Consider the following 22,576-nt stretch of genomic DNA (forward strand, 5'->3'; position numbering starts at 1 on the left):
GTCGTCAACTAGTCTTGCCAAGCGCCAAGGGCAATTTCAGGTGTTAACACTTTTACTGTCCGTGCATTGCATGTCATGCACTGTCACACCTATGTGATCAGAAATTGATAGCTATATACATTCTTTTCCGCACCAATTGTAAGTTTCTGTTTAACCCAATGGTTGACTGGTAGAGAATGCCTGAAGGCATTAAGTCCGCCATTTGTACTTTTTTGTATTGTGCAATAAAGGTTAAATTTAACCTATAATAGAAATTTTCATACTTATGTGAGGATTTTTAGAACTCGGACACTAGGTAAATTTTATTCGGTTAACACAATTACTGCCTGCGACACACTAGGTTCTCTGTTCGTACTGTTCGTAGGCGCTTTTCGCTACAAAGCTGATTAACGGCGTAATCGGCTACGCTCGTTGTAGACCGCGAGCCAGGACAGATTTCCATGACTAAGCGCCTCCCGGGTGAAAATTCGTATAATGGTTAACGGCTATGTACGATGAACCCTCATGGACGACATAAAGTGGTAAGGCACGTTTTTTTACATGTTCATTAACAGCTGACGTTCTTTCCACCGCGATACAACCTACTGACGGTTTTTTTTTTAAATTTCAAACAGCATCTAATTTATCATCTGAGTAAGCACCAGCCGGGAGGCGATGACTGGCGTATTATGCTCTTGGCCCGCGGTATATAGCGTGCGCCGGCAGATAAATGATCACAGGTCGAAAAAAAGTACCAGCTATGTCTAACCCCTGACACTCAATGATAATAATCAAAACCCTAAGCACATCGAGGAAGAGTACAGTTCCAATAACCGATGCCTTTAATGCAGGAGCAGGTAGCGCTTATATGCAGTTCTATGTATTATGAAGGATCATCTCCACTGCGCATGTCTACAGTTCATTCAGTCGTGGCCCCAGTCGCACCTCGTCTTTCAGCCAAAGATATTGACACTGCGGTTCCGACCGGTCTACACTGCGAGCAGGTAATTATTTACTTATAACTTTCAATGTACTGTCTACGTTACAAATATATGTGCTGTCTACGATACCTAGTGCATCCTAGTTTTACTAGAGTGGTCATCATAGATTATTTATAGGTTGTTCCGCCGTTAATTGAATTGCTGCTAACAAAAACAACGCGTCATCGATTGACAGAGTTAGTGCTATTTTAATATCGTAGCTATTTTATAATGCAGTTCTGACCTAAATAATAATTAGGTACCTAATAAATTCGTCATATACCTAATAAGAATCGATATCTTATGTAGAATTTATTGCAGTGATAATTGTTATCGACTACGACTACCTATTGAGTAGTTATTATCTAAATAGCAGCGGGTTTATTGCTACACGGCTGCTGACATATATTTTTTTACCTCACTTTTTGGCTTTTTCTACCCTGCTAGGTGGGATCAAAGTGAAATTTTTCTGTTCTAGACTTTTTTTTTCTTATTTGCATACTATTTTTTAGAATAATATTTTTCATCACAACAACTGGCTAAGGGCTTAGATAGTTTAAAAACCAATGAGAAAGTTGTATTTTTGGAATCTTTCTCTTGCTCGGGTATCAATATTAGCACGAGCGGTACTACTATTGCAATATAATAATTTCGAAATAGGTGATGTGAAACGCAGTACTTCTATGTGTCACATGGTGGCAAAATTATTTCCACCTTCGGCGTTAACATATACGGCCTTATTGCCCATATATTAAGATTTAAGCTAGTGTAGATATACGAGTACACCGAAAAAAATATTTTTCTACAATACTACCAGAACGTATAGTAGTTAAAAATATAGTTATACCTACTAAAATCCGGTAGTACCGTAAAAGGGTGCTATTTGGTACGATTTTTGAACAAAAACATTAATAACTCCCCTATTTTATATCTTTATGGTACTTGTTATATTTTAAGTGGATAAAACGCACACTGTTGCATCCTTTTATAATACAACACATGTCTGATTTGTTGGCACAGACCGAGTTATGATTTTTTAAAGAGGTGTCCCAAATAACCTCGTGGTTGGGGCTTTATGGAAATCGACAGGTTGTGTATTGGTTTTAAGTAAATTTTGAAGCTTGTGGGGTTTAAAACCTTACAGGCGCTATTTAAGACACTAAAGGATGAACTCCTTAAGGTATTAAAAGCAGTGTGACCATAAATACATAAAAAGGTGAGACAAAAAAAATCACAAACTTTTTACTCCAGAATCAAATTTTATTCAATTACTTTCGTAACAAAATAATTTCCAAATCATCTTGAGTATATACCGTGTAAGGTAAAAAACTTTTTCCCTTACGACAATTACGATACGTTCTTTTATACCTTCGCACCATCGTCCTGTTGAAAAGAAATAAAGATGGTCAGCCTACTTTTATACAGAAATGTGTATAGAGGGATATTTGGTACTAGGAACCAAATAACCCCAAAAACTGTCTCAAATAGCCCCATCGCAAAAAAACATCAATTTCTATGTCAAAATAAACGGCTAAAATTATCTAACATCGCTTAAAAAACCCTCAAGGATATGTACTTTAAGATACGTACAGTAAAAACAAGCTTACTCCACATACAAACAAAATCTGAACAAAAGTAGGACGGTCTAAAATTTCGTAAAAAAATCACTAACTCACCTTCGAATTGTTTTACGCGCGCGTGTGACCTGCTCGGCGTCGCGGCGACCACTGAGCAACTCCGCATTAGATTTAGGGTTGCCAGACCAAGATTTACGTTTCCACCATTGCGACGAAAAAAGATATAGGGACTCAAAACTTATAATTTTTTTAAACCAAATAGCCTCATGGTTCTTAAATAGCCCCAGTTTACGGTAATAACAAAAAATGTTGTATCGTGTAAAACTTGTTTTTTAAACATCACTGTTTAATTCTAGTTAAATGCAATTTAGTACTGCTTACAATTTCGTTGTATATTTAAAGATGCAAGTGTTGTAAATATTAAACGTTTGTCTCGTTTAATATATGCATCGTAACACTAGCTATTGATATGTAAAAATAAAGATACGAGTGTACACGTTACAAGTTATTATGTTATGGCTACTATAATGCATTGTATTCTGAACGAATCAAACAGTTGTGCCAACACCATGGTGTATGCGCCGGTGGCGGGGGAGGGAGAAAGGAATTGCGCAAGTCACGGAACAGCCATTGTCCCAGCGTCTTTCGTTGCGACGGTCGGTGTTTTTATTTACTTAGATCCTGTCCATAATTTAACTGTAAACTAGTACAAGTGTATAGTATAAGTGTGCTTAAAAACTTGTCTGTTTTGTGAACATGGACGAAGACCTAAGAAACCATCTAATAACGTGGAACCTGGAGGAATATACGGAAATTTTCGAAAGTAAGTAAAAGCTGATGTTATGGTCGAAATTAATGTTTGTCATCACTCGCCTGTATTCATTATTAATAAATAATTATGAATGCTTTGTATTCAATTCCGCTGTAAAATAGTTTTAGCCATATACTCGAGGTGTGGTGTGTGGTTGTACTTACCTAGTTTGTGTTTGATACCTACATAAATATTTCGCGTGACGACGTATTTATTGTAACAAAATGGCGTCATTTGATGGCTATGCATTTTATCCATGTCATTTATCGACGAGAGTGATATTATAACTCATGTATTCATAAAACAAGTAGCTTGAGCAGTTCTTTTGCCTTTTCTAACTAGGTTGTTGCACATTAGGGTTGACGCATATATACGTATTTATTAAGTCAAATACAAAAACTATGTTTTAAATTAATTATTTATTTGTTCTCAGGTGCAGCCACTACTCTAAAAGTATAACCAAATCCCTCGTGGGGGGCAGTCTTGTTAACCTAACCTGCTAGACCCTTTAATTTATACTGTTCTTGATATACTTTAAATAATTTGAAGATGCTTTATAATTATCATTATTTAGAAAACCAATAATAAAGCGTTTGATTTTATTTCTCGTATTATTTTACTTTTAAATTGTCTACGATTTGTGCGGTGTACTGGTTATATATTGTTCACGTAACCAGAACCCACTGTGCTGAAGGGACTTCTAAACGGGCCATATTTTGACTGCAATATGTGGCCGGCAACTATTAGTGTCCCTTTCTAACATGTGAGTAAGAGGACACCAATAGTTGCTGGCCACATATTGCAGTGAACATATGGCCCGTTTAGAAGTCCCATTAGCACAGTGCGTTCTGGTATCGTGAACAATATAAAACCAGTACACCGCACAAATCGTTCAGTTACACATACCAAATACCTTGTTATAACAACAGGATAGGAACGTATATGTTACTGTATTGTTTAGTAACCATCAACAGACCGGCTAGTTGGGTTTACTAAAAGTCTTATACCCACTACTAGGGTGCATGGGTATACATTACATTTCTGCACTTTATGAATTACTATACGCTTCATAGAGTTAACAAACTTAATTTAACCAGAATGGTCTGGTTATGTTTACAAAGTGTCCTGTCGTCACATATACAACAAGACAGTATAGTACAGCTAACCAGATTCTGGTTACCAGTACCAGGTTTTTTTTTCAGTGTACTTTGTTCGTATCGTTATTTTAAGACGACTGTATGTACAGTCGACTACGTCAAGGATTTGTTTTTTTTTTTGCCTTATTACAAAGGAGTAAGGTGCAAATATATCTTTAACATCGACTGAACCCAATTCAAACATATCTTACTATAGCCAAACAATTGTACTAAAGCTACCCATAATATTCAATTCGTAGTTCCTAATTATACCCAGGAAATATTGAGAAAGTATACGGTGCTATTACTGCATTCTAGTGGAATCTGCGAAACTATGTAGTAATCGTAGTTTCTGGTTGCGGATTAGATGTAGTTTTTCGACCTGTATCCTTTTCAGCTTATCTGCTCTAATCAACTTTTTGACCGATAGTTTTGAGTGTCTAGTTTTGCGTTACTCAAAATATCTCATCTCTGGAGTTACCAAGAAATTGGGTTTTCTAATATACTTTGTTTCTGTTTATTAGGTTTAGTTGGGGCCTGGAATAGGTACATCATAAACGGAAACAGAAAGCTATTTTTTAAAGTTAACATTTTACAACGAAATTTAAGAGTTCTGGGCAGATTCGTGTCGGTCAAAAAGTCGATTCGCTAGTCTACAAAAATTGTGGGAAATTTGTTTTACCAATGATGTCCAACTTGTGCTCAACTGACAAAATAATACAAATTGTAGGACCTATAACTTTATACTTACCTATGTAAGCCAATGTACCATTTCAACATTTCATTACTTTTGCGCTTTGCTCGAAATATAAAAGTGCCAATCTGGGGGCACGGTAGTGCCCCCGCCAAGACGAGCAAAGCGAAGCGCAAGGGCACTGCCTACCTTTTCTCGAAACGCTTCGTCGTTTTTTTGAGCCCTCATAACTTGCGTTTGGATTATACCTACCAGATAAACAAAATTCTCGGGATATACCTAATGTCAATAGTGGTTTCATTAAGCATAAAAAAATTCAATTGCATTGCTCTCATACTTTAGATTTTATTCATATCTAAAAAAACCCGATTTCTTCACTGACTCACTCACTCACTGATCATCATCAAAACCCTTAGGGTACTTCCTGAAGTCCTAGAAAGCTAAAATTTGGTATGTAGGATAGTATTAGTAACAAAAAAAAAAAAACTTGAAATTGTTCCCCCCTAAGGGGATGAAAAGGGGGGTGGAATTTTGTTTGTGAAATCAATAACCGCTGAACCGATGTAGTTGAAATTGGGTATGTAGATAGTTTTTATCATAGGGAAGGATATAGAATAGTTTTCAATCTCAAAATCGCCCCGTAAGGATGGAAACTGGGAGGAAAAGGGCGTTAGGGGAATGCCTATGTGACGGTAGTGAAACGGCCAAGCCATTTATTTTGACTAAGGTATAGAGTTTCTGAAGTTAGGGCTTGTAAAGTTAGAAGCTTGGCTCTACAAGAGATCTGATAAATTTTGACATTACGAGCCTTATGGTCTCGTTTTGGCAACATTTTACATGAAAATATTTTTGATGGGATTGCAATTTTTATATAGAGTCTGTGCGGAAAGAGAAAAGTCGTAGATTGTATGGGATCTCTTACATTCCACGACTCTTCTCTTTCCGCACAAGCTTTATTTAAGTATAATAAAAACCGGCCAAGAGCATGTCGGGCCACGCTCAGTGTAGGGTTCCGTAGTTACTCTTCCGTCACAATAAGCTAAACTGGAGCTTAAAGTATAGTAAATTGTTAACCAAGGGATGAAACGGTACCTTTCACGCGAGTTAAACAAATAGGCAAATTTTCATAATCAGTACCTAATAAGTAAGTCTTTTTACTATGAAGGGAAAACTTTTTGCGATAACTCAAAAACAGCTACACTGATCATGTCCGAGTACAAACTATAGAGTTTTCATTTAATATCTTTCTTAAGCTCTACTTCCACGATTTTTTTCATATTTTTTGGACCTATAGTTCAAAAGTTAGAGGGGGGGGGGGGACACTTTTTTTTTTCTTTCGGAGCGATTATCTCCGAATATATTCACTTTATGAAAAAATTTTACTTGAAAACCCCTATTAGTTTTGAAAGACCTTTCCAACGATATCCCACACTCTAGGGTTGAAGCGAAAAAAAAATTTCACCCCCACTTTACATGTAGGGGAGGTACCCTAAAAAAAATTAAATTTTTAGATTTTATTGTACGACTTTGTCGGCTTTATTGATTTATATATCCATGCCAAATTTCAGCTTTCTAGCACTAACGACCACGGAGCAAAGCCTCGGACAGACAGACAGACAGACAGACGGACATGGCGAAACTATAAGGGTTCCTAGTTGACTACGGAACCCTAAAAAATGGTAAATAACAGCCCCAACTGTTAAATATTATTTTTATTATAGCGCTAACACTTACTAACGATGCGAGAGGAGGATGCGTGATGGTGGCAAAGAGGTGTCAAGACGGTACGGTAGGATGGTGACCATCCGGGCGACGCTACTGTCTCTGCTGGTGGTGGCCGCCAGCGGTTGCTATCTGTTTCCTAGTGGTGAGTACCGTCTTGTTATTATTGTAGTCTGTATCTACTATCACTATCGTTGGAGGTGGTGGCAGTGGTGCGGAGACAGCACGGCAGGATGGATGATTGGTGACCGTCCGGACGACGCTACTGTGTCAGCTGATGCTAGTTGCGAGCGTTTGCTATTTGCTTCCTAGTGGTGAGTTTGATAAAAAAGATCAATCTGCCATGTGACCAGCCTTACTCAAGCCAAAGTCGAAGCACCCGCGATTTAGACCTAACACGAAACATTATTTTATTTTTAAAAATAATCAAAACTGCATTAAACAAATCGCATGTCTCGCCCGAGATTCGAACCGACAAAAACTTCTAAAAAATAATTTGACGCTATTTTATTCCACTAGTCGATACAGTTAAAGTTCTTCAAGAAACATTAGGTCTTACTATCGACTTTTGTACAATATATCTGTACAATCAGTACACAATAATATTTTTAGACAAGCGAATTGTAAGAATTCTTCAAATGCAATTTTGTTTCTTTTCTTTTTAAGTAAAATGAGCTAACTTAAGGTTTTAAGGTAGTTTTCCTCCAGGGCCCATAATTTTTATCCACTCTATATACTTACTCGTATGCTCATACTTTGAACTTCGAACTGGACAAACCCAGACTTGCGCCTGATCTCTGCTAATTGGTTAAGTTTTTTCTTCTTCACTACTTATAAGTACTTATCATAGTCCAGAAAAATGCTAATCTTTTGATAATAGTTTTATTTTTGTACAGTTTTATTGTTACATAATGTCCATCGTAACACTTTTGTCTAGACGTAACTAACCCCTGTATTGGGGTGACGTGCGGCCCAGGCGCCCAATGCCGGCCATCGGCTGACGCCCAATCTTACACCTGCGAGTGCCCAACTTCGTGCCCGAGCTACGGTGACCACGAGGGCTCGCGGCCGCTCTGCGCCAGCGACGCCCACGATTATCCGGGCGAATGTGAGATGCGAAGGGCCGCCTGCGAAACAAACACAAACATTACCTTCAAGTATTACGGCAAATGTGGTAAGTACATTCTTTAGCATTGTCTACACCCCCACCAGGCCACTAAGTAAGCATGCTTCTTAATCTTATTAGGCCGGGATACGAATTTTCTTCAGATAGGAAGACGACATCACCCATGCGACTGGACAACTATGGAGGAAAGTGACATTACCTAAAGATAGCAATGGTCCATCTACTTTGGAGGAGACCTTTAACCTCAGCTAAGAGGGGTTCTCGCGTGACATTATTATTGACTTTTACTTGATTTAATTTTGATTGTTGAAAAGGTGTACATTATAAATATAAATATAGGTAATACATTAACGCGCCTTTATCTCCCGTAGAAATGCTGATGTATCTGATGCCTTTATTAGTAACGTATATCTTCTTACACAGATCCTTGCGCTGGCGTGACCTGCCCAGATCCAGAACTGTGTCAACTCGACGAGAACCGAGCTCCATCCTGCCGCTGCGCAGAGCCGTGCCCGCTCGAGTTCTCCCCTGTTTGTGCATCTGACGGCAAGACCTACTCCAACGAGTGCCAAATGCACAGGGAGTCTTGTCGCGCTAGAAAACAATTGAGGGTCATCTTCAAAGGACAATGTAGTACGGGTGAGATATTATACCTATCACGTTCACCCTCGTTTATATCCTGTCCAACCTAACTTCAAGAAACTTGAACGAGTGTTCAATACGGTGAGTTTTATCGCAGCAGGAAGCAGCTGAAAATTGTCTTCAAAAGTCAGATCATTTAATGTTTTACGTCATACGCAATGCGATGCAATGCAAATGCTGTATCGATGTCTACTATCATCTAAAGCACCAGTACCGTTTCTGCAGTTGGAGGGAGGATTATTGTTTATTTTGATTTTAGCTAGAAATCAGTAGAAACTATATGTAAACCTGGACTTGAACCTAGCCTTGCCTTTTTATGTTCCTTACTTTTTTACTATTCTACACAATCTTTTAGTTATTCTTTTGAGTTTGGAATTTTGCTGACAGGAGTGAACCCATGCGCGGAAGTGGAGTGTCGGCACGGTGCCGAGTGCCGCGTGGAGGGCGCCGGCGCTGCGGTCTGCGCGTGTCCGCCGCCGTGTGAGCCCGTGCTGCGTCCCGTGTGCGGTTCTGACGGCACCCATGACAGCGAGTGTGAGCTGCGCCGCGCGGCCTGCCTTCTCGGGAGAGAACTGCGTGTTCTCCATGCTGGGCCCTGTGGTGAGTGAGGACTGTGTAAACTTCCTCTAGAAGGAAAGAGACCTTTTATAAACTGCGTTATTAAATGCGCTAAAAAGCTATTTGCGCTCGCCGAATGTCATGCTTATCACAATATTATACTATAAGGGCGTTGCTCTATAGAAGCAGCGTGGTTCTAATGAAATAAATTTACTTAACCCTTTTCCTGGCCGCACCAATCTAGGTACAAAGGTATTCCCAAAAATTCCAAATATCGATACCCTAGTTCACAATCGTACTAACAACGCGGAAATTTTGTGGATGTAATTTAGACTTTGTCTGTTCGCTACAGTACTAATTAAGTAGGTACAACAAATTTTTCTGCGTAATTAGGTATATGTTCCAATTAATCCCGTTTTAATGATTCATTTGAATATAAGTCACATTTGCCTGTAATCTAAATTGAACCCTAAATCGGAATACTAAAGATGAAATTCTATTGGCGCTTATGTGGCCAATAAATCGTATTATGCTTGGATAAGGGTTAAGTTGCATACAATTTATGGTCATAAATTTACTTAAGCTACATTTTGTCTGTTAGATACATTTTATCAGTTTTAGTTTTACTATGAACGATAAATGACCTATCGTCTTCAGGTTCAAACGGTATCTGCGCGGGCCGCGTGTGCCCGCACGGCGGCGAGTGCGTCGCCTCCGGCGGGCGCGGCGTGTGCCGCTGCCCGCGCTGCTCCAACGAGTTCGCGCCCGTTTGCGGCTCCGACGGCATCTCCTACGGCAACCGCTGCAAGCTGCAGCTCGAGGCGTGCCGGCACCGCAGGGATATCACCGTACTGTACGACGGACCTTGCAGTAAGATAATAATCTGTTAAATCTGTAGTCTGGCTACGCATTTCCGTCGCTATAAAAAGGTGACAAAAGTGAAAACTGTGGAAGGGTTAATGATCTAGAGGAATTTTAAATTTCTAGCATTTTTTATTGACAGACATGGTTGGCCAGACTAATTTTTTGAATCAAAATCCAGACCTTTATCTCGTTACATATAACATAGCCTGGCTTCCGACAAATCCTTTATAAAGGCCTACTCACGAATGTCGTTTAATTTCCAGATGGATGTGAGAACAAGAAATGCGAGTTTTATGCTGTATGTGAAAGCGATGGAATTTCAGAAGCAAGTTGTGTCTGTCCGAAGCACTGCGAGGAAGGAACGGTTAGTATTCTGTCATTATTCAGAACTAAAAATACCTAACCTAATTTAATTTGAAGCAGACCAATGATTTGCTGCAAATACAATTATTTGGCTACACTTATTTCAGGAAACTGAAGAAGTGTGCGGCAATGATGATAAGACCTATAGCAGCATATGCTCGCTGCGTGATGTAGCTTGCCGTGAAAAGCGGCGACTCCACGTCAAACATATGGGCTCTTGCGGTGAGTTACTTCAACCCCAGTATGTCTACGTCTAGTTTAATAAATTCTCACTCGTGTTTCCTCTTAGTGCGTTGTACTAAAGAGATGACCAAATAGTTTTGACATACTTTTCGAACATGGGCAGTATTATCTAATTTGGGTATTAATTTTCTTCATCTAGTTTTTAAGTCCACTCATAGGTACAGTCAGCATTAAAAGTAGCAGATCAAACAACGCTTCAAAAGTATCTACCATTTTGTAACAGCTTAACAAAAAGGGATGATTCTATATGTAAAACAATTAAAACTGAAAAAGATATAGTTTTGAACGTGTATATCAGATACTTTTGGCGCGTTGTTTCATCCGCTACTTTTGATGCTGACTGTACAACGAGTCCGGTAGAGTCTAGGTACGTACTACAAACGAGGATTTTAGATTAGAGGATATTGTCGACTAGGGATGTGGGTCGTTAAGGGCGACTGATGTTACCATGACAAATACCAGGGCATAAACGACCAAGTATTACTCGATAGCGAGGCGAGCTGCATGACTACGCGGGATTAACATGGACTAAACTGGCTACTGACAAACGGAATTACTCGAGAGTGAGGTGAGATGGGGCTTTACCCAACAATGGGATTCTTTGTACCTAAATGCACAAAAGAACTAACCAATTAAATTATTAAAGAATAAAATAAAGGTTACTTACTAAACATGAAATTTAAAATGTTTTACTAGGCTAATAAATATATAATAATAATTTTACCATTTTGATAGCCGATATATTGCTACAATACTATTCCAGAGTCATGCATCGGCGTGGAGTGCCCAAGCGGCACTTGGTGCGCGCGCGGGCAGTGCGCGTGCTCCAACCCGTGCGCGGACGTGCCGCGCGAACCCGTGTGCTCCAACACGCACAGCACGTTCGTGCACGAGTGCGCGCTGCAGCGCGCCGCGTGCGAGGCGCGCATGCGCGGCGAGCCGCCGGTGCGCGTCGCGTACTATGGAGAGTGTGCGGAGGAGGAACACACTACGGCGGGTACGTTCTTAGGCCGCGGACTGGACGCACACGACCCGCGGGGCGACGAGCGGTAAATCTTGCTAGAAATTTTTGATGTCACTGTAAATGTTATATTGACTTGTAAAAGTGCCCTTGACCCCTACTTACAGAATAAATTCTAACTAACTATTGTGACGCAGTGATCCAAAGAGGGTCTTGGCCTCCAAAACGAGAGAACGCCACCTGTCCCGATCCTGTGCCACTTCCTGCCAGTTATCGGCTTTGAGTTGGCACAGATCCGCCTGTACACTGTCGCTCCAGCGGTATTCTAGAATTTAGATTTTTTTTCTCAACCAAATTTACATATGTACGGTCTTGAGCGGCCGCTCGTCGCCCTGCCAGTCGCGTGCGTCCATTCCACGGCCTAACTAATTACAGCAGTCCGCCAAGTCGTTGCTCTACGCTTATGTGCATAGGGCCTCTTGCACCACACGCCTGCATGATTATATTTCATTATTAATATTTGTGCTTGTATGATTTTTTTTCAGCCAGCACAACACATTCACTGCCAGCGAACCGCTAGGCGGGTTCTTTCACTTGTTACTAACGCTACGACGACCTATGGTCGCCCTGCTAACCCTATATCGTAAATCACGTAACACATGCACTTACACGCAATTAAATATAAACGCTATATAAATTTGATCTATTAGATGGCGCCACTTTTTGTTATTTAACAAATTTAACGCATATCAGTAAAAGAATAAGGATCAAAGTCAAATGGCGTTCTAAAAGTTTTAATCATGTGTCGAAAGATGGCAGTAAATTTACTGTGGCTACAAAGTATTCTTTGACAATCCACCTTTATTTCAAATTCTCTTTGCTCCTACTCTGTACTCGTAACTAAAGTTTAGCCAAATAAGACAGAGCTTGATATTCGGATCACCGCTCACTTTCCTAGAGGTGCTCCACCGGCGCCTATATTGTTAATATTCAGTATAAGCGCGCTTTTTGGCCTTGCCAATTTTCAGAAGAGTCACAGGCTAAGCTTTGATGTAATCTATAATATTCGAGATGGCCTTAAGGCCAAACAGTGAATTAAATGCGCCATAGAAGGGCATCTCTGGCGTAATATTCCTAAAAATAATAATATGTCCTCCATTTACAGGTGTAAACAAAAGCGCTAAAATCACGGAGATGGCAAACGATATCTCAAACGAAAGAGAGAGAGGAGAGAACGAAAACTCCAGTGAACCAACCGGCACGGCGGTGTGCGCTCGCGTCCAATGCGCGTATGAAGCTACTTGCGCGGTTGACTCCAATGGACAACCAAGGTATGGATATATTAGTATTAGAGTGCCAAGTGTCGATACTTTTTTGCATTGGGACATGTTTTCGCTTCCCTATATGTTCTAGGTATCGGCACCAGAGTTGATGTCACGTTCTCACGCACACTACAATCGCAACATTTAAAGACACAAAGATTTTAAAGTAGTGTTGTTCATGATATTTTACATAATACAATAAAATACTAGACTTAAGTCACATCCACTCATTAATTAATTTACCACCGTGAGTGATTAGTATTCTAAATAGCCTTGTTTGTAAAATCATTCACCTCGACTCTCCTGCCGATATAATTTATAACATATATCATGCTGCATCTCTTGCTTTTATCAAAGAGAATTTGAAATAGAGGTGGATTGTCAAAGAAAACTTTGTAGCCACAGTAAATTTACTGTCATCTTTAGACACATGATTAAAACTTTTAGAACGCGTTTTAAAAGTTTTAATCATGTGACTAAAGATGACAGTAAATTTACTTTGACAATCCTCCTCTATTTCAAATTCTCTTTGCTTTTATATTATAAAGCATATAAAGTTGTTGTAATGGTTGGCAGATGCGCGTGTCTATTCGACTGCGCGGCTGCGGCGGCCGCGGCGGCGACGTCGGCGCCTGTGTGCGCGTCCGACCTGCGCTTGTACCCCACGCTGTGCCACATGAAGTTAGAGTCGTGCCGCCGGCAGGAGGAGCTGCGCCTGCGGCCGCTGGCGCTGTGTCGCGGGCTAGAGGTACACTAATAATTAGTGATTTTTAGTGTTCCGTACCTCGAAAGGAAATATATTTGTATGTTTGCCGTCCGTTCGTCCGTCTGTCTGTCTATCAAGACCCTTTTTCTCAGGAACCCGTGGAGGTATCAAGCTGGAATTTATATCAAATACTCAGGTCTACTGTCCCTTGGAGCTGTGAAAAAATCAAACTTCTAAGCCAACGCAATCAAAAGTATACAGTACAGTATACAGGGTACATCCCGTGAACTCAGTATCAATAGCACAGATAAAGGAAAAAATGCGAAAACCGTAAATTTTTAGTTACATCATATAATAATATATACCTACAGGTTTGTACGGAACCCTCGGTGCGTGAGTCCGACTCGCACTTGGCCGGTTTTTTAGATATTAAGGTATTGTTCGAACATCTACTAGCGACATCTAACGGCACTGCGGCGATAACTCCTATAATGCCCCTCTCCGTATTCATCTTATTCCGTCTCATTCGACTCTATATACGGTACGAAAAACACCTTGTTCGTTATCTATAAAATTTAAAAGCCATTTTCGGAATAAAACTATTTTTCTACAACTATAAATAAACGTCTTCATTGAACGAACCCTGTAAACCACCGAATCCTGCACAGGTATTAAAAGATACTGAAAACTGAACGACTTAATAGAAGTTCAACATCAAAGAAGTAGTATAGTATGTCTCGTGATAACCTGTTAATCTTATCATATCTTTTGGGACATCTTGCGTCTCCCCATGTTCCCCTTTTAATGTGGGTCCTGATCCCGATCTCGCGACAAAGCGGTGCTTTCGCTAGATTTGGATGCGCCTTGGTTATAAGACATAGGTAAACGTCAACTTGTATTTCAATGTTTTTGTGATTTTACAGTTCCGACCATGTGGCGACGATGAGCCGGTCACGGACGCGGAAGGGCGGCCCGTGGACTGCGGCGGCGGTCCGCATCGCAAGGACTGCCCTGTCGGCAGCTATTGCCATCACACTACTAAAGCAGCCCGCTGCTGCAGAAAGGGTACCTAAAAGGCCCCTTTCCACTAGACTTAGAACAGGACATTACTTTGTTTTATTTAGGTATCCAATGTAGTACCTAACAAACGGTCCCACCAGACGCGACAAAATATGTTTTTTTTTAAAGTCTTTAATTAACAACAGAATTCATTAGCTGCGACTTGATTAATAAATGACTATTTATTTGTTCAGACAAAACTCTACCCGAGAAAAAAACCTGCCAAGAATCATGGCACGGCTGCTGCGCCGACGGGGTGACGGCGGCGCGCGGGCCCGGCGGCAGCGGCTGCCCGGCGCAGTGCGGCTGCCACCGGCTCGGCTCCGTGGCGGAGCAGTGCGACGGCGCCGGCCAGTGCGGCTGCCGGCCCGGCGTCGGCGGCCTCAAGTGCGACCGCTGCCAGCCCGGCTACTGGGGGCTGCCGCGGATCGGGACCGGACACATGGGCTGTATTCGTGAGTTGCTCGCTTGCTGCAACACTCTGAAACAAAATGATAATATTGTATGTTCAAAGGCTCCTTTAGATAGATAAGATAAGAAGTATTTATTCGAACAAAAAAGAACATAATACAAAAACTAATATTTAAACGAACAGATAATTAAATTGGGCTAAAAGGTCCTCACTCAGCTTGATGTCTCGAAGTGAGGCTTAAGGCTAATTTAGCTTGATGAATGGAAAAGACGAGTTGGCATAGGATATTTCACCGTAGGTTATTGGTAGTACTAAATTGAAAAGATTATTTATCTAATCCTAGTACCTATGCTAAACTTTACTATGTCTAAAGTGGCTTCACACAAAGAACAGAGCTATTATTAGCAGTGTTTCCGCAGAAATATTAGCGAAAAAAGTTAAACGTGATTTTTTGCTAAATTTTATAACATTTCATTTGCAGCTTGCGGATGTTCAGCGTTTGGGTCAGTGCGCGAAGACTGCGAACAAATGACGGGGCGCTGCGTGTGCAAGCCCGGCATCCAAGGGCAGAAATGTACCGTGTGCTCCAACCACGAACACGCGCTCGGACCTAATGGCTGCTTCGATCGTAAGTACCATTTACAAACATCATACACTTGGCCAATAAATATAAATATTACGCATCACACCCTTTCTTATTTGTGACAAATGTGTGTTACAATGTACTTAGGTACTTTGGCTGTCTTTATTTATTTGATGGTGACAGTATCACGGCTATCAAATAATATTTACTTGGCTTTTTTCTAGTACCTACTTAGGCACCTATTTACCATATCACAAGCCTCTTGAAAGTACTGTAGCGCTTGATGGGTTTGTGCGCAATGACACGTATTTTTGTGTACAGCGGAATCGACGCAACTGCCAGCGACGAGCTGCGAGCACATGGCGTGCTACTTCGGCGCGTACTGCGTGGTGCGCAGCGGGCTCGCGCAGTGCGAGTGCGGCGGCGGCGACTGCGGCCCCGCCGAGGCGCCCTCAGTCTGCGGTAGCGACGGCCGCACCTACCTCTCCGCTTGCCACCTCCGCACGCACGCCTGTAGGACGCAAGCCGACATCGTCGTGCAGGCCTTCGGCCCCTGCGCCGACGACGGCCCGCACGTTAGGCGAGGTAGTCGCTCCACCGGCAAACTCACCCTCACGCGCCTCCGCCCCCGCACCCCATCTGCATCTGCATCGCTAGCGCCCGAGCGTCCCGACACCGGCCACGCGTCCACGGACACCACCGACAGCGGCAAGCCGGACAGCCCCGAGCCCGAGCTGACTTGCGTCGACATCCTCCCGCCGGTCGGATATCGTTAGAAAGAGCTAACTCCACTACCATTACACGCACAACTTTCATTAAGTATCCGCTAGAAGCACCCGTGTACCTTAATCTTAAGACGTATCGATTGATTAAATTTCCAGAAATGAACAGTGATGCACCTTTGCAAACGAATGAAGTCCAGTCCCGATGCGTTCCGAAGCCGGCGATGGTAGTAGAAGAGGTCGAAGACGAATTGACGAATGAGATTGGGGAATATTCGATTTACGATGAGTTCGAGGACGTAGAGGAAATATACAGGATGCCCCTGTTCGACGGCTATGCGCGGATGATGGCCCGAACGAGGCTGCCCGCGAAACGTTTTGATATCTGGGCTGAAGTGTCCGCAGTTTGCGACGAAGGCACGCTCCTCAGCGCGGCCGGACCGAGGGATAACTTGTGGCTCGGGTTCGGCGAAAACAAAGCTGTGTTACGTTGGAACGCTGGCAGCGGACCGATGGAGCTGCGTGCCGGGAAAGTGAGATTTGATGGGCGGTCGAAGATTTCTGCTAGGCGGTACAAGAAGGATGGAATGTTGCGGTTGGGTAAGGCGACCGCGAGAGGCTCGACGCCGGGCCGGATGACTTCGCTGGACCTCGACCCGTTCATCTACATCGGTCGGCCGCCGGAGAATATTACAAAAAGGTAACCATATAAAACGTTATATTTACTATTGTGGTAGAGTCGCCTCAAGTTTATGTAAAATAATTGATAAAATGACGAAAATACTAAATTATTTTCCTTTAAATTACTTAGTAGGTATTTTTTAACTTCTATTGACAGAGAATTAGGATGGGCTTGAAACCGGAATAAGTTTCTCTTTCAAAGAAGGGTCAGGAGATGTTCCCTTCCTAAAACGGCCGATTAGTTGGACTCTTTTCTGAACACGTCTGTCTCGTGTTGGCACACAGGCTGCCCGGAGCCCCGACGCTGTCCGGGTTCGTGGGCTGCGTGCACCGGCTGCGCGTGAGCGGGCGCGACGTCATCCCGCCGGCGCGCGGGCTCACGCTGCGCGGGCAGGGGCTGCGCGCCTGCACGCCGCGCAACCTCGCGCAGATCGAGTGCCTCTAGTCCTCTACTTACGCTAACCAACCTACAAGATCTCACCCGCGCTTACGTTATGTGCCATGATTGTATGCGTATCTTTTGAGGCAGATGTAAGGTCTACCGTTTATCTGAGGCGGCTGGTAAGAAGTTAATATGGTCAGTTACAGAGTGGTTTAAGGCCTGGCTGCATGAAGCTGAATTATATTATGTTAAGGGGACGTCTATAAATTACGTAAGGTGTTCAGTGGGGGATGGTGTCAAGCTAAAAAAATATAAATATTACTTAGGGTTGGGGGAGGAGGTCTTGGCAAATATCCCGTAATATACTACTTTCTACCCTGCAATTACTAACCACTCTGAACAAAAATAACTATGTTGTTGTATTTTTTAAATAATGGATTAATACAAATGTTGAAATATCTCACGTGAGATGAGGAGGTCGAGGCAAATCTCACGATATCTCATCTGAGAGGGAGAGGGGTAAAAAATCCTCAAAAACACCTCACACCATTCATGGACGCCCCCTAAGTGTAAAAAAGTGCGGCAGGTAGCAGAAATTAATCGTGTCTTTTTCCAAAGACCAAACCGAATACCTTTACCAACAGCCTGATATAAGTGGTTCCTTAAGCACGATAGGATTGCACCCGTCTAGGTTCGATGTAAACGGACCATAGGAAAGATACATAGGGAAAGTTTTATATCTATATTAGTTTTAGGGGATAAAACGTTTATTATTGAAATATGTATCAGTTCTGCATGCATTTTCTGCTACGGCACGGGATAAATCCTGCATGTTACTCTTTTTTTGTAAATTAGAGCTAATTTTACACTAGACACTTCATAGCTTATCTAAATGGCTCAACAATTAAAGTCCATGAATGTACAGTCAACGTCAAAGATATGTTTAAATTTTTCGCCTTATTACAAAGGATTAAGGTGCTAAAGTGTAAACGTATCTTCGACGTCAACTGTACTTAGGTCATAAGTTCTGTCACAAAGGTTTTGACTGATAAAATGTAATACAAAGCTTCTGATAAGAAAAGTTTGCCATGCCATGCCAAGCTTGTTTTATACTGATCAAAACGTAATATAACTAGTTTAAAATTTAGATCGCGTCTTTGTTTACTCGTTAGACGCGAATACGCGGCTGGATTGTGAAAAATAATACTTTACTAAAGGGAATAAAAATCAGTGTCACATTAACAAAATAGGTACAATTGTTTATTTGTATGAACCTACTTTATAAGAACGTTATTTTATAACCAACTAAATGCTCTCCGACAACTCTGTACTTCAGCTAATACCCTTCAAACTTAGGGTACTTTTCAGTGACACGCAAATTACTGCCATTCAACGAGTAAGTTTGGTAAAACACGTACAGTTGCAATTTTGGCAGTTCAATATACATTAAGTATATAGCTAAAGAAAGAAAAAAGAACTAGCTTTTGTTTTATGTAAGATTCAACCATGTAAAAAAGGAAATAAATAAATAGAGATCAAAATCACCTTGTACCGGTCGCATATTTTTGCATGTTTTTTTTATAAAAAAATCCGTATATTACATTGAATTATGCAAAACTGAGACAGCAAATTACGTTAAATTATATTGTAAGTAATTCAGCATTAAATAAGCTTTCATTTCAACCCATATATATATATATATATATATATATATATATATATATATATATGAATAATAAGGGATCTGTGCCTATAGCTTTATTATCAGTCAAAACCTTTTTTGACAGAACTTATGACCTGATTAAATACTTACATAATTATGAATGTTTGGTTAAATTACATATTTTAAAAGATAATAAATTAGGGACCGAAACTGTTGTGTAGCTAATTGTGGTGCCAAAAGCGTTTTACAAATTGGGATTTGGCTCAAAATGGGATGACTCATATCATCTCATGTCATCCCATATATTTAAAACTAACAATCATTTGTGAGTTTTAAAATGTTATCATCTTCTATTTAAATCCAAATATAATGAATGACTGTCAAAGCAATAAAAGATAGCTATAAATTAATATCGTATATCACTCTTTTAAATGACTTTTTTCAATTTACCTAATTAAAAGTGTGTATTCTACGTCTACTTACATTTATAATGAGAAATGTGATAAAGGTTATGAATTCATGTAAAATATCAAAGTGTATCACTATTTTCTATGACATATCTAATACTGTACATTTTTAATAAAGTGTCTTGTTATTTACGTTTGATTATTATTTCCCACTTAATTCCTTATTCACTTTCCTTACATACTATCATCATGGGTTTAATCAAATAAGGCTTGATGAAACAAATGAAATGCCAAGAGATTCAATGGCCGATTATTTTACAAGTATAAGCACTTGCTACATCTGTAGAAGCCTTAAGAGGGAAGAAAAGCTTTGCGATCTTAGCCGAACTTAGAGGATTTAACAACTGTAGACGCCATGTTTGTAATTTTCTGTTCAGTCTGCCGTTTTTTGCGGGGGAGGGGCACTTCAGTTGTTAAACCCTCCAAGTAGCCGAACGTACCTACGTAATTTTTTGATGAAATTTCCATTTCGGGAGAAGACGATGCTTGGTTCAGTTAATAATATTGTCATCATAATTGTTTATAAATTACTTAAAAGATTTGAGAACCGCACTCTGTATAAAGCACTAAAATAATATAAGACGGTATTTTATTTCAGTAGTATATTGATATAAATACCACCACAATAGTATGTTTTTAACATTGGCAACATGTGCGAGTGAGACACCGCTTTTGCTATCTCAAGTGGACCGTTTTCTCTAGTCTGATAAGAACACCTTTCTGCCTCAGTGATAAGGTTTAATTTACATACTATAACAAAAAAAGTTAGTGTGCTCCACTTTATATCTCCATGCGTCTCCCTTCCCTGTGTTGCTCGAAGATTGTGATGTGTCACAAAAGTGCGTCCACTGATCCGTTGTATGCGATGCGTCCGATGCTTGCGATGCGGCGCTCTGTGGACGTTTACTTCAAGACCGTTATTAACGCCCGCACCGCTGCTCGCTGGAGTCCTGGGCGGCTACCGGGAAAATCGAAATTCGTCAATTGCGGGCTTTTTTCTCTGTCACTCTAATGACGTCTTACTAAGAGTAAAAGAGAAAGATCCCCGCAATTTGCGAATTTCGGTTTTCGCGGTAGGCCCCCTGTACGCGGCCTAACCACGTCAACGAAGACGTACCCATTGACCAATTCCATTATATTTAAGTAGGAAGGAACGTGAAAGAACGAAATTCTTGTTTTTAGGGTTCCGTACCTGTACTTACCTCATAAGAAAATAAAACCACAAACTTTATAGCATCTTTCATTGAAATTATGTGTTAGTACACGTAAATAAATTTATTATAAACACGTTGGCCTCTTGTGTGGGCACGCCCTATACCAGTGGTTCCTAACCTTTTCAGTTCTACCACCCCTATGACTAACTAGGGAACCCGATTTTACCCCTACTGCCAATCTATATACACCGTGTTTTTATTGAATTTAGTTAACTTCGGGGTATCGGTAAGTACGTTTAAGGAAACTAAATGGCATAGTTAATTAAAAAAAAACATTTTTTTTTTTTTTTTACCATTTTTATTTTTATAAAAAGTAACTAAATGTTGCATATACCGTTGTTGTAACACGGGCATTACATTTAACTCAACCAAACAATTGAAAACTGTGACATATCAATGTCATTTCGAACGTCGATCGTCCGAGATAGTACTTACGTTTAGTAGCAAATGTATGAACTCGCACTAAACACTAATCAATAAGTAAACAGGCCCTAAGGCAAGTGTACACGCTCGTAAGGGCCTTATAAGATAAAAATTAATGATTGATTATCTCCGAAATGGAGTTAATTAGAATATCGGTGTCTTTGAGAAAGTTACTTAATTTAAGCTCAGGAATGCACCCTCGAAATTAACGCAAATAAAAAAAACACGGTGTATATATCAATATTTTTTCTTACAGGCCGAATTTCTGTTATATTTAATTGAGCTTGTTACCCCTGTAAAATACCAATTTTACCCCTACGGGGGTAATTACCCCCGGGTTAGGAACCGCTGCCCTATACCCTACACTCCTATACGAAGGTCAAGTATGAGTCGTTTTATGAAAAAAAAAAAGTTATTTCTAAAAACTGTGTGGTACGGAACTCTTGAGGCGTGAGTCCAATTCGCAGCTAGCCGGTTTTCTTTTCAACTATACACTAGATTAGAAGGTACCTACCATAAATTTGCTGCCATGCCAAACAGACTTAGTATTTGATATTGATAGTTTTCGGAAGTGCCAAAATTGTTGTTTGAAACTACATGAAACGTGTATTATTATACTATTAACCTCTATCTATTCCTAAGTCTAAGTAGATCATTCTATTTTGACGAGCTTTTATTCTGTCTACAGCAAGGTAGGTAGTTTAGGTACAGTTTTACAATTCGTGGTGGTCATTTGAACATTTATTACATTTTAAAAGTCAACTTATAATTTACGCAGTGTTGATACGTTATAATAGAAGTAGATAAATTTCTAGTCGTTTCGCTCGGTTTTCATCGTCGTCGGAGCACCATTATTTTCTTATCTACATTTCGGCCCCTCTTTCCTTTATAATCCCTCTTATCGCCGTCTACTTCATAAAAGCCAAGGACTTCAAATTTAAAGCCATTATTCCGTTAGACGAACAACTGAAAGCAAGTCGTAAAAAGTTTATTTTTTCAGCGTTTTTCCTTATCAATAATGAAATGATCATAACAACTTCGCTTCGTCGTTATGAGCAGCCATATTAATTTAAACGTTGGTAATTGTAGCTTCGGTCGCAGATACTTTCCGGTCTTGCACTTTAAACATCTTGTAACTCGTAACACCTATTAAAAGTCTTCTCCATTTAAAACGTAGATAATAAAAACTGTCTTAAAAAATATATAGAAAAATTAGGGAACTTGTATGTTCCCCATCTTTATTAGTAATCGATATCTATGTTTTTTGGGATAGATCGTGTCTTTTG

The 22,576-nt window shown here is 40.5% G+C and overlaps 1 protein-coding gene and 1 long non-coding RNA gene across 3 annotated transcripts; both read left to right on the top strand.

Moving 5' to 3' along the window:
* The first annotated feature begins 362 nt into the window (after window positions 1–362).
* On the top strand, window positions 363–19,785 carry LOC133519062 (agrin-like). Of its 2 annotated transcripts, none has more exons than XM_061852951.1 (17): window positions 363–983; window positions 6,899–7,044; window positions 7,837–8,073; window positions 8,449–8,664; window positions 9,055–9,267; window positions 9,883–10,095; window positions 10,353–10,453; window positions 10,560–10,674; window positions 11,459–11,692; window positions 12,822–12,987; window positions 13,555–13,726; window positions 14,608–14,749; window positions 14,938–15,198; window positions 15,637–15,783; window positions 16,060–16,323; window positions 16,620–17,160; window positions 17,427–19,785. In XM_061852951.1, exons 2-17 carry the CDS (start codon window positions 6,930–6,932, stop codon window positions 17,584–17,586), a joined length of 3,297 nt encoding a protein of 1,098 aa, XP_061708935.1. In that variant the 5' UTR covers window positions 363–983; window positions 6,899–6,929; the 3' UTR covers window positions 17,587–19,785. The 2 variants fall into 2 exon arrangements, with proteins under 2 accessions (XP_061708935.1, XP_061708936.1); XM_061852952.1 differs by having other exon boundaries at window positions 373–983; window positions 16,060–16,200.
* Window positions 2,837–3,949, top strand: LOC133519057 (uncharacterized). Its single transcript, XR_009799578.1, has 2 exons — window positions 2,837–3,359; window positions 3,781–3,949. It is a non-coding gene; the product is annotated as an uncharacterized LOC133519057 (long non-coding RNA).
* Window positions 19,786–22,576: the final 2,791 nt, after the last annotated feature.

The sequence above is a fragment of the Cydia pomonella genome, chromosome 6 (genome assembly GCF_033807575.1).
Source record: "Cydia pomonella isolate Wapato2018A chromosome 6, ilCydPomo1, whole genome shotgun sequence".
NCBI classification, from domain to species: Eukaryota; Metazoa; Arthropoda; class Insecta; order Lepidoptera; family Tortricidae; genus Cydia; species Cydia pomonella.

What these genes read in the sequence shown, in the direction of transcription:
- LOC133519062 (XM_061852951.1), top strand. Translation starts at nt 6,930, where the DNA reads ATGCGTGATGGTGGCAAAGAGGTGTCAAGACGGTACGGTAGGATGGTG. An exon ending in TCTCCATGCTGGGCCCTGTG is followed by an intron (nt 9,268 to 9,882) that starts GTGAGTGAGGAC and finishes TATCGTCTTCAG; the next exon opens with GTTCAAACGGTATCTGCGCG. An exon ending in ACCTAATGGCTGCTTCGATC is followed by an intron (nt 15,784 to 16,059) that starts GTAAGTACCATT and finishes TTTTGTGTACAG; the next exon opens with CGGAATCGACGCAACTGCCA.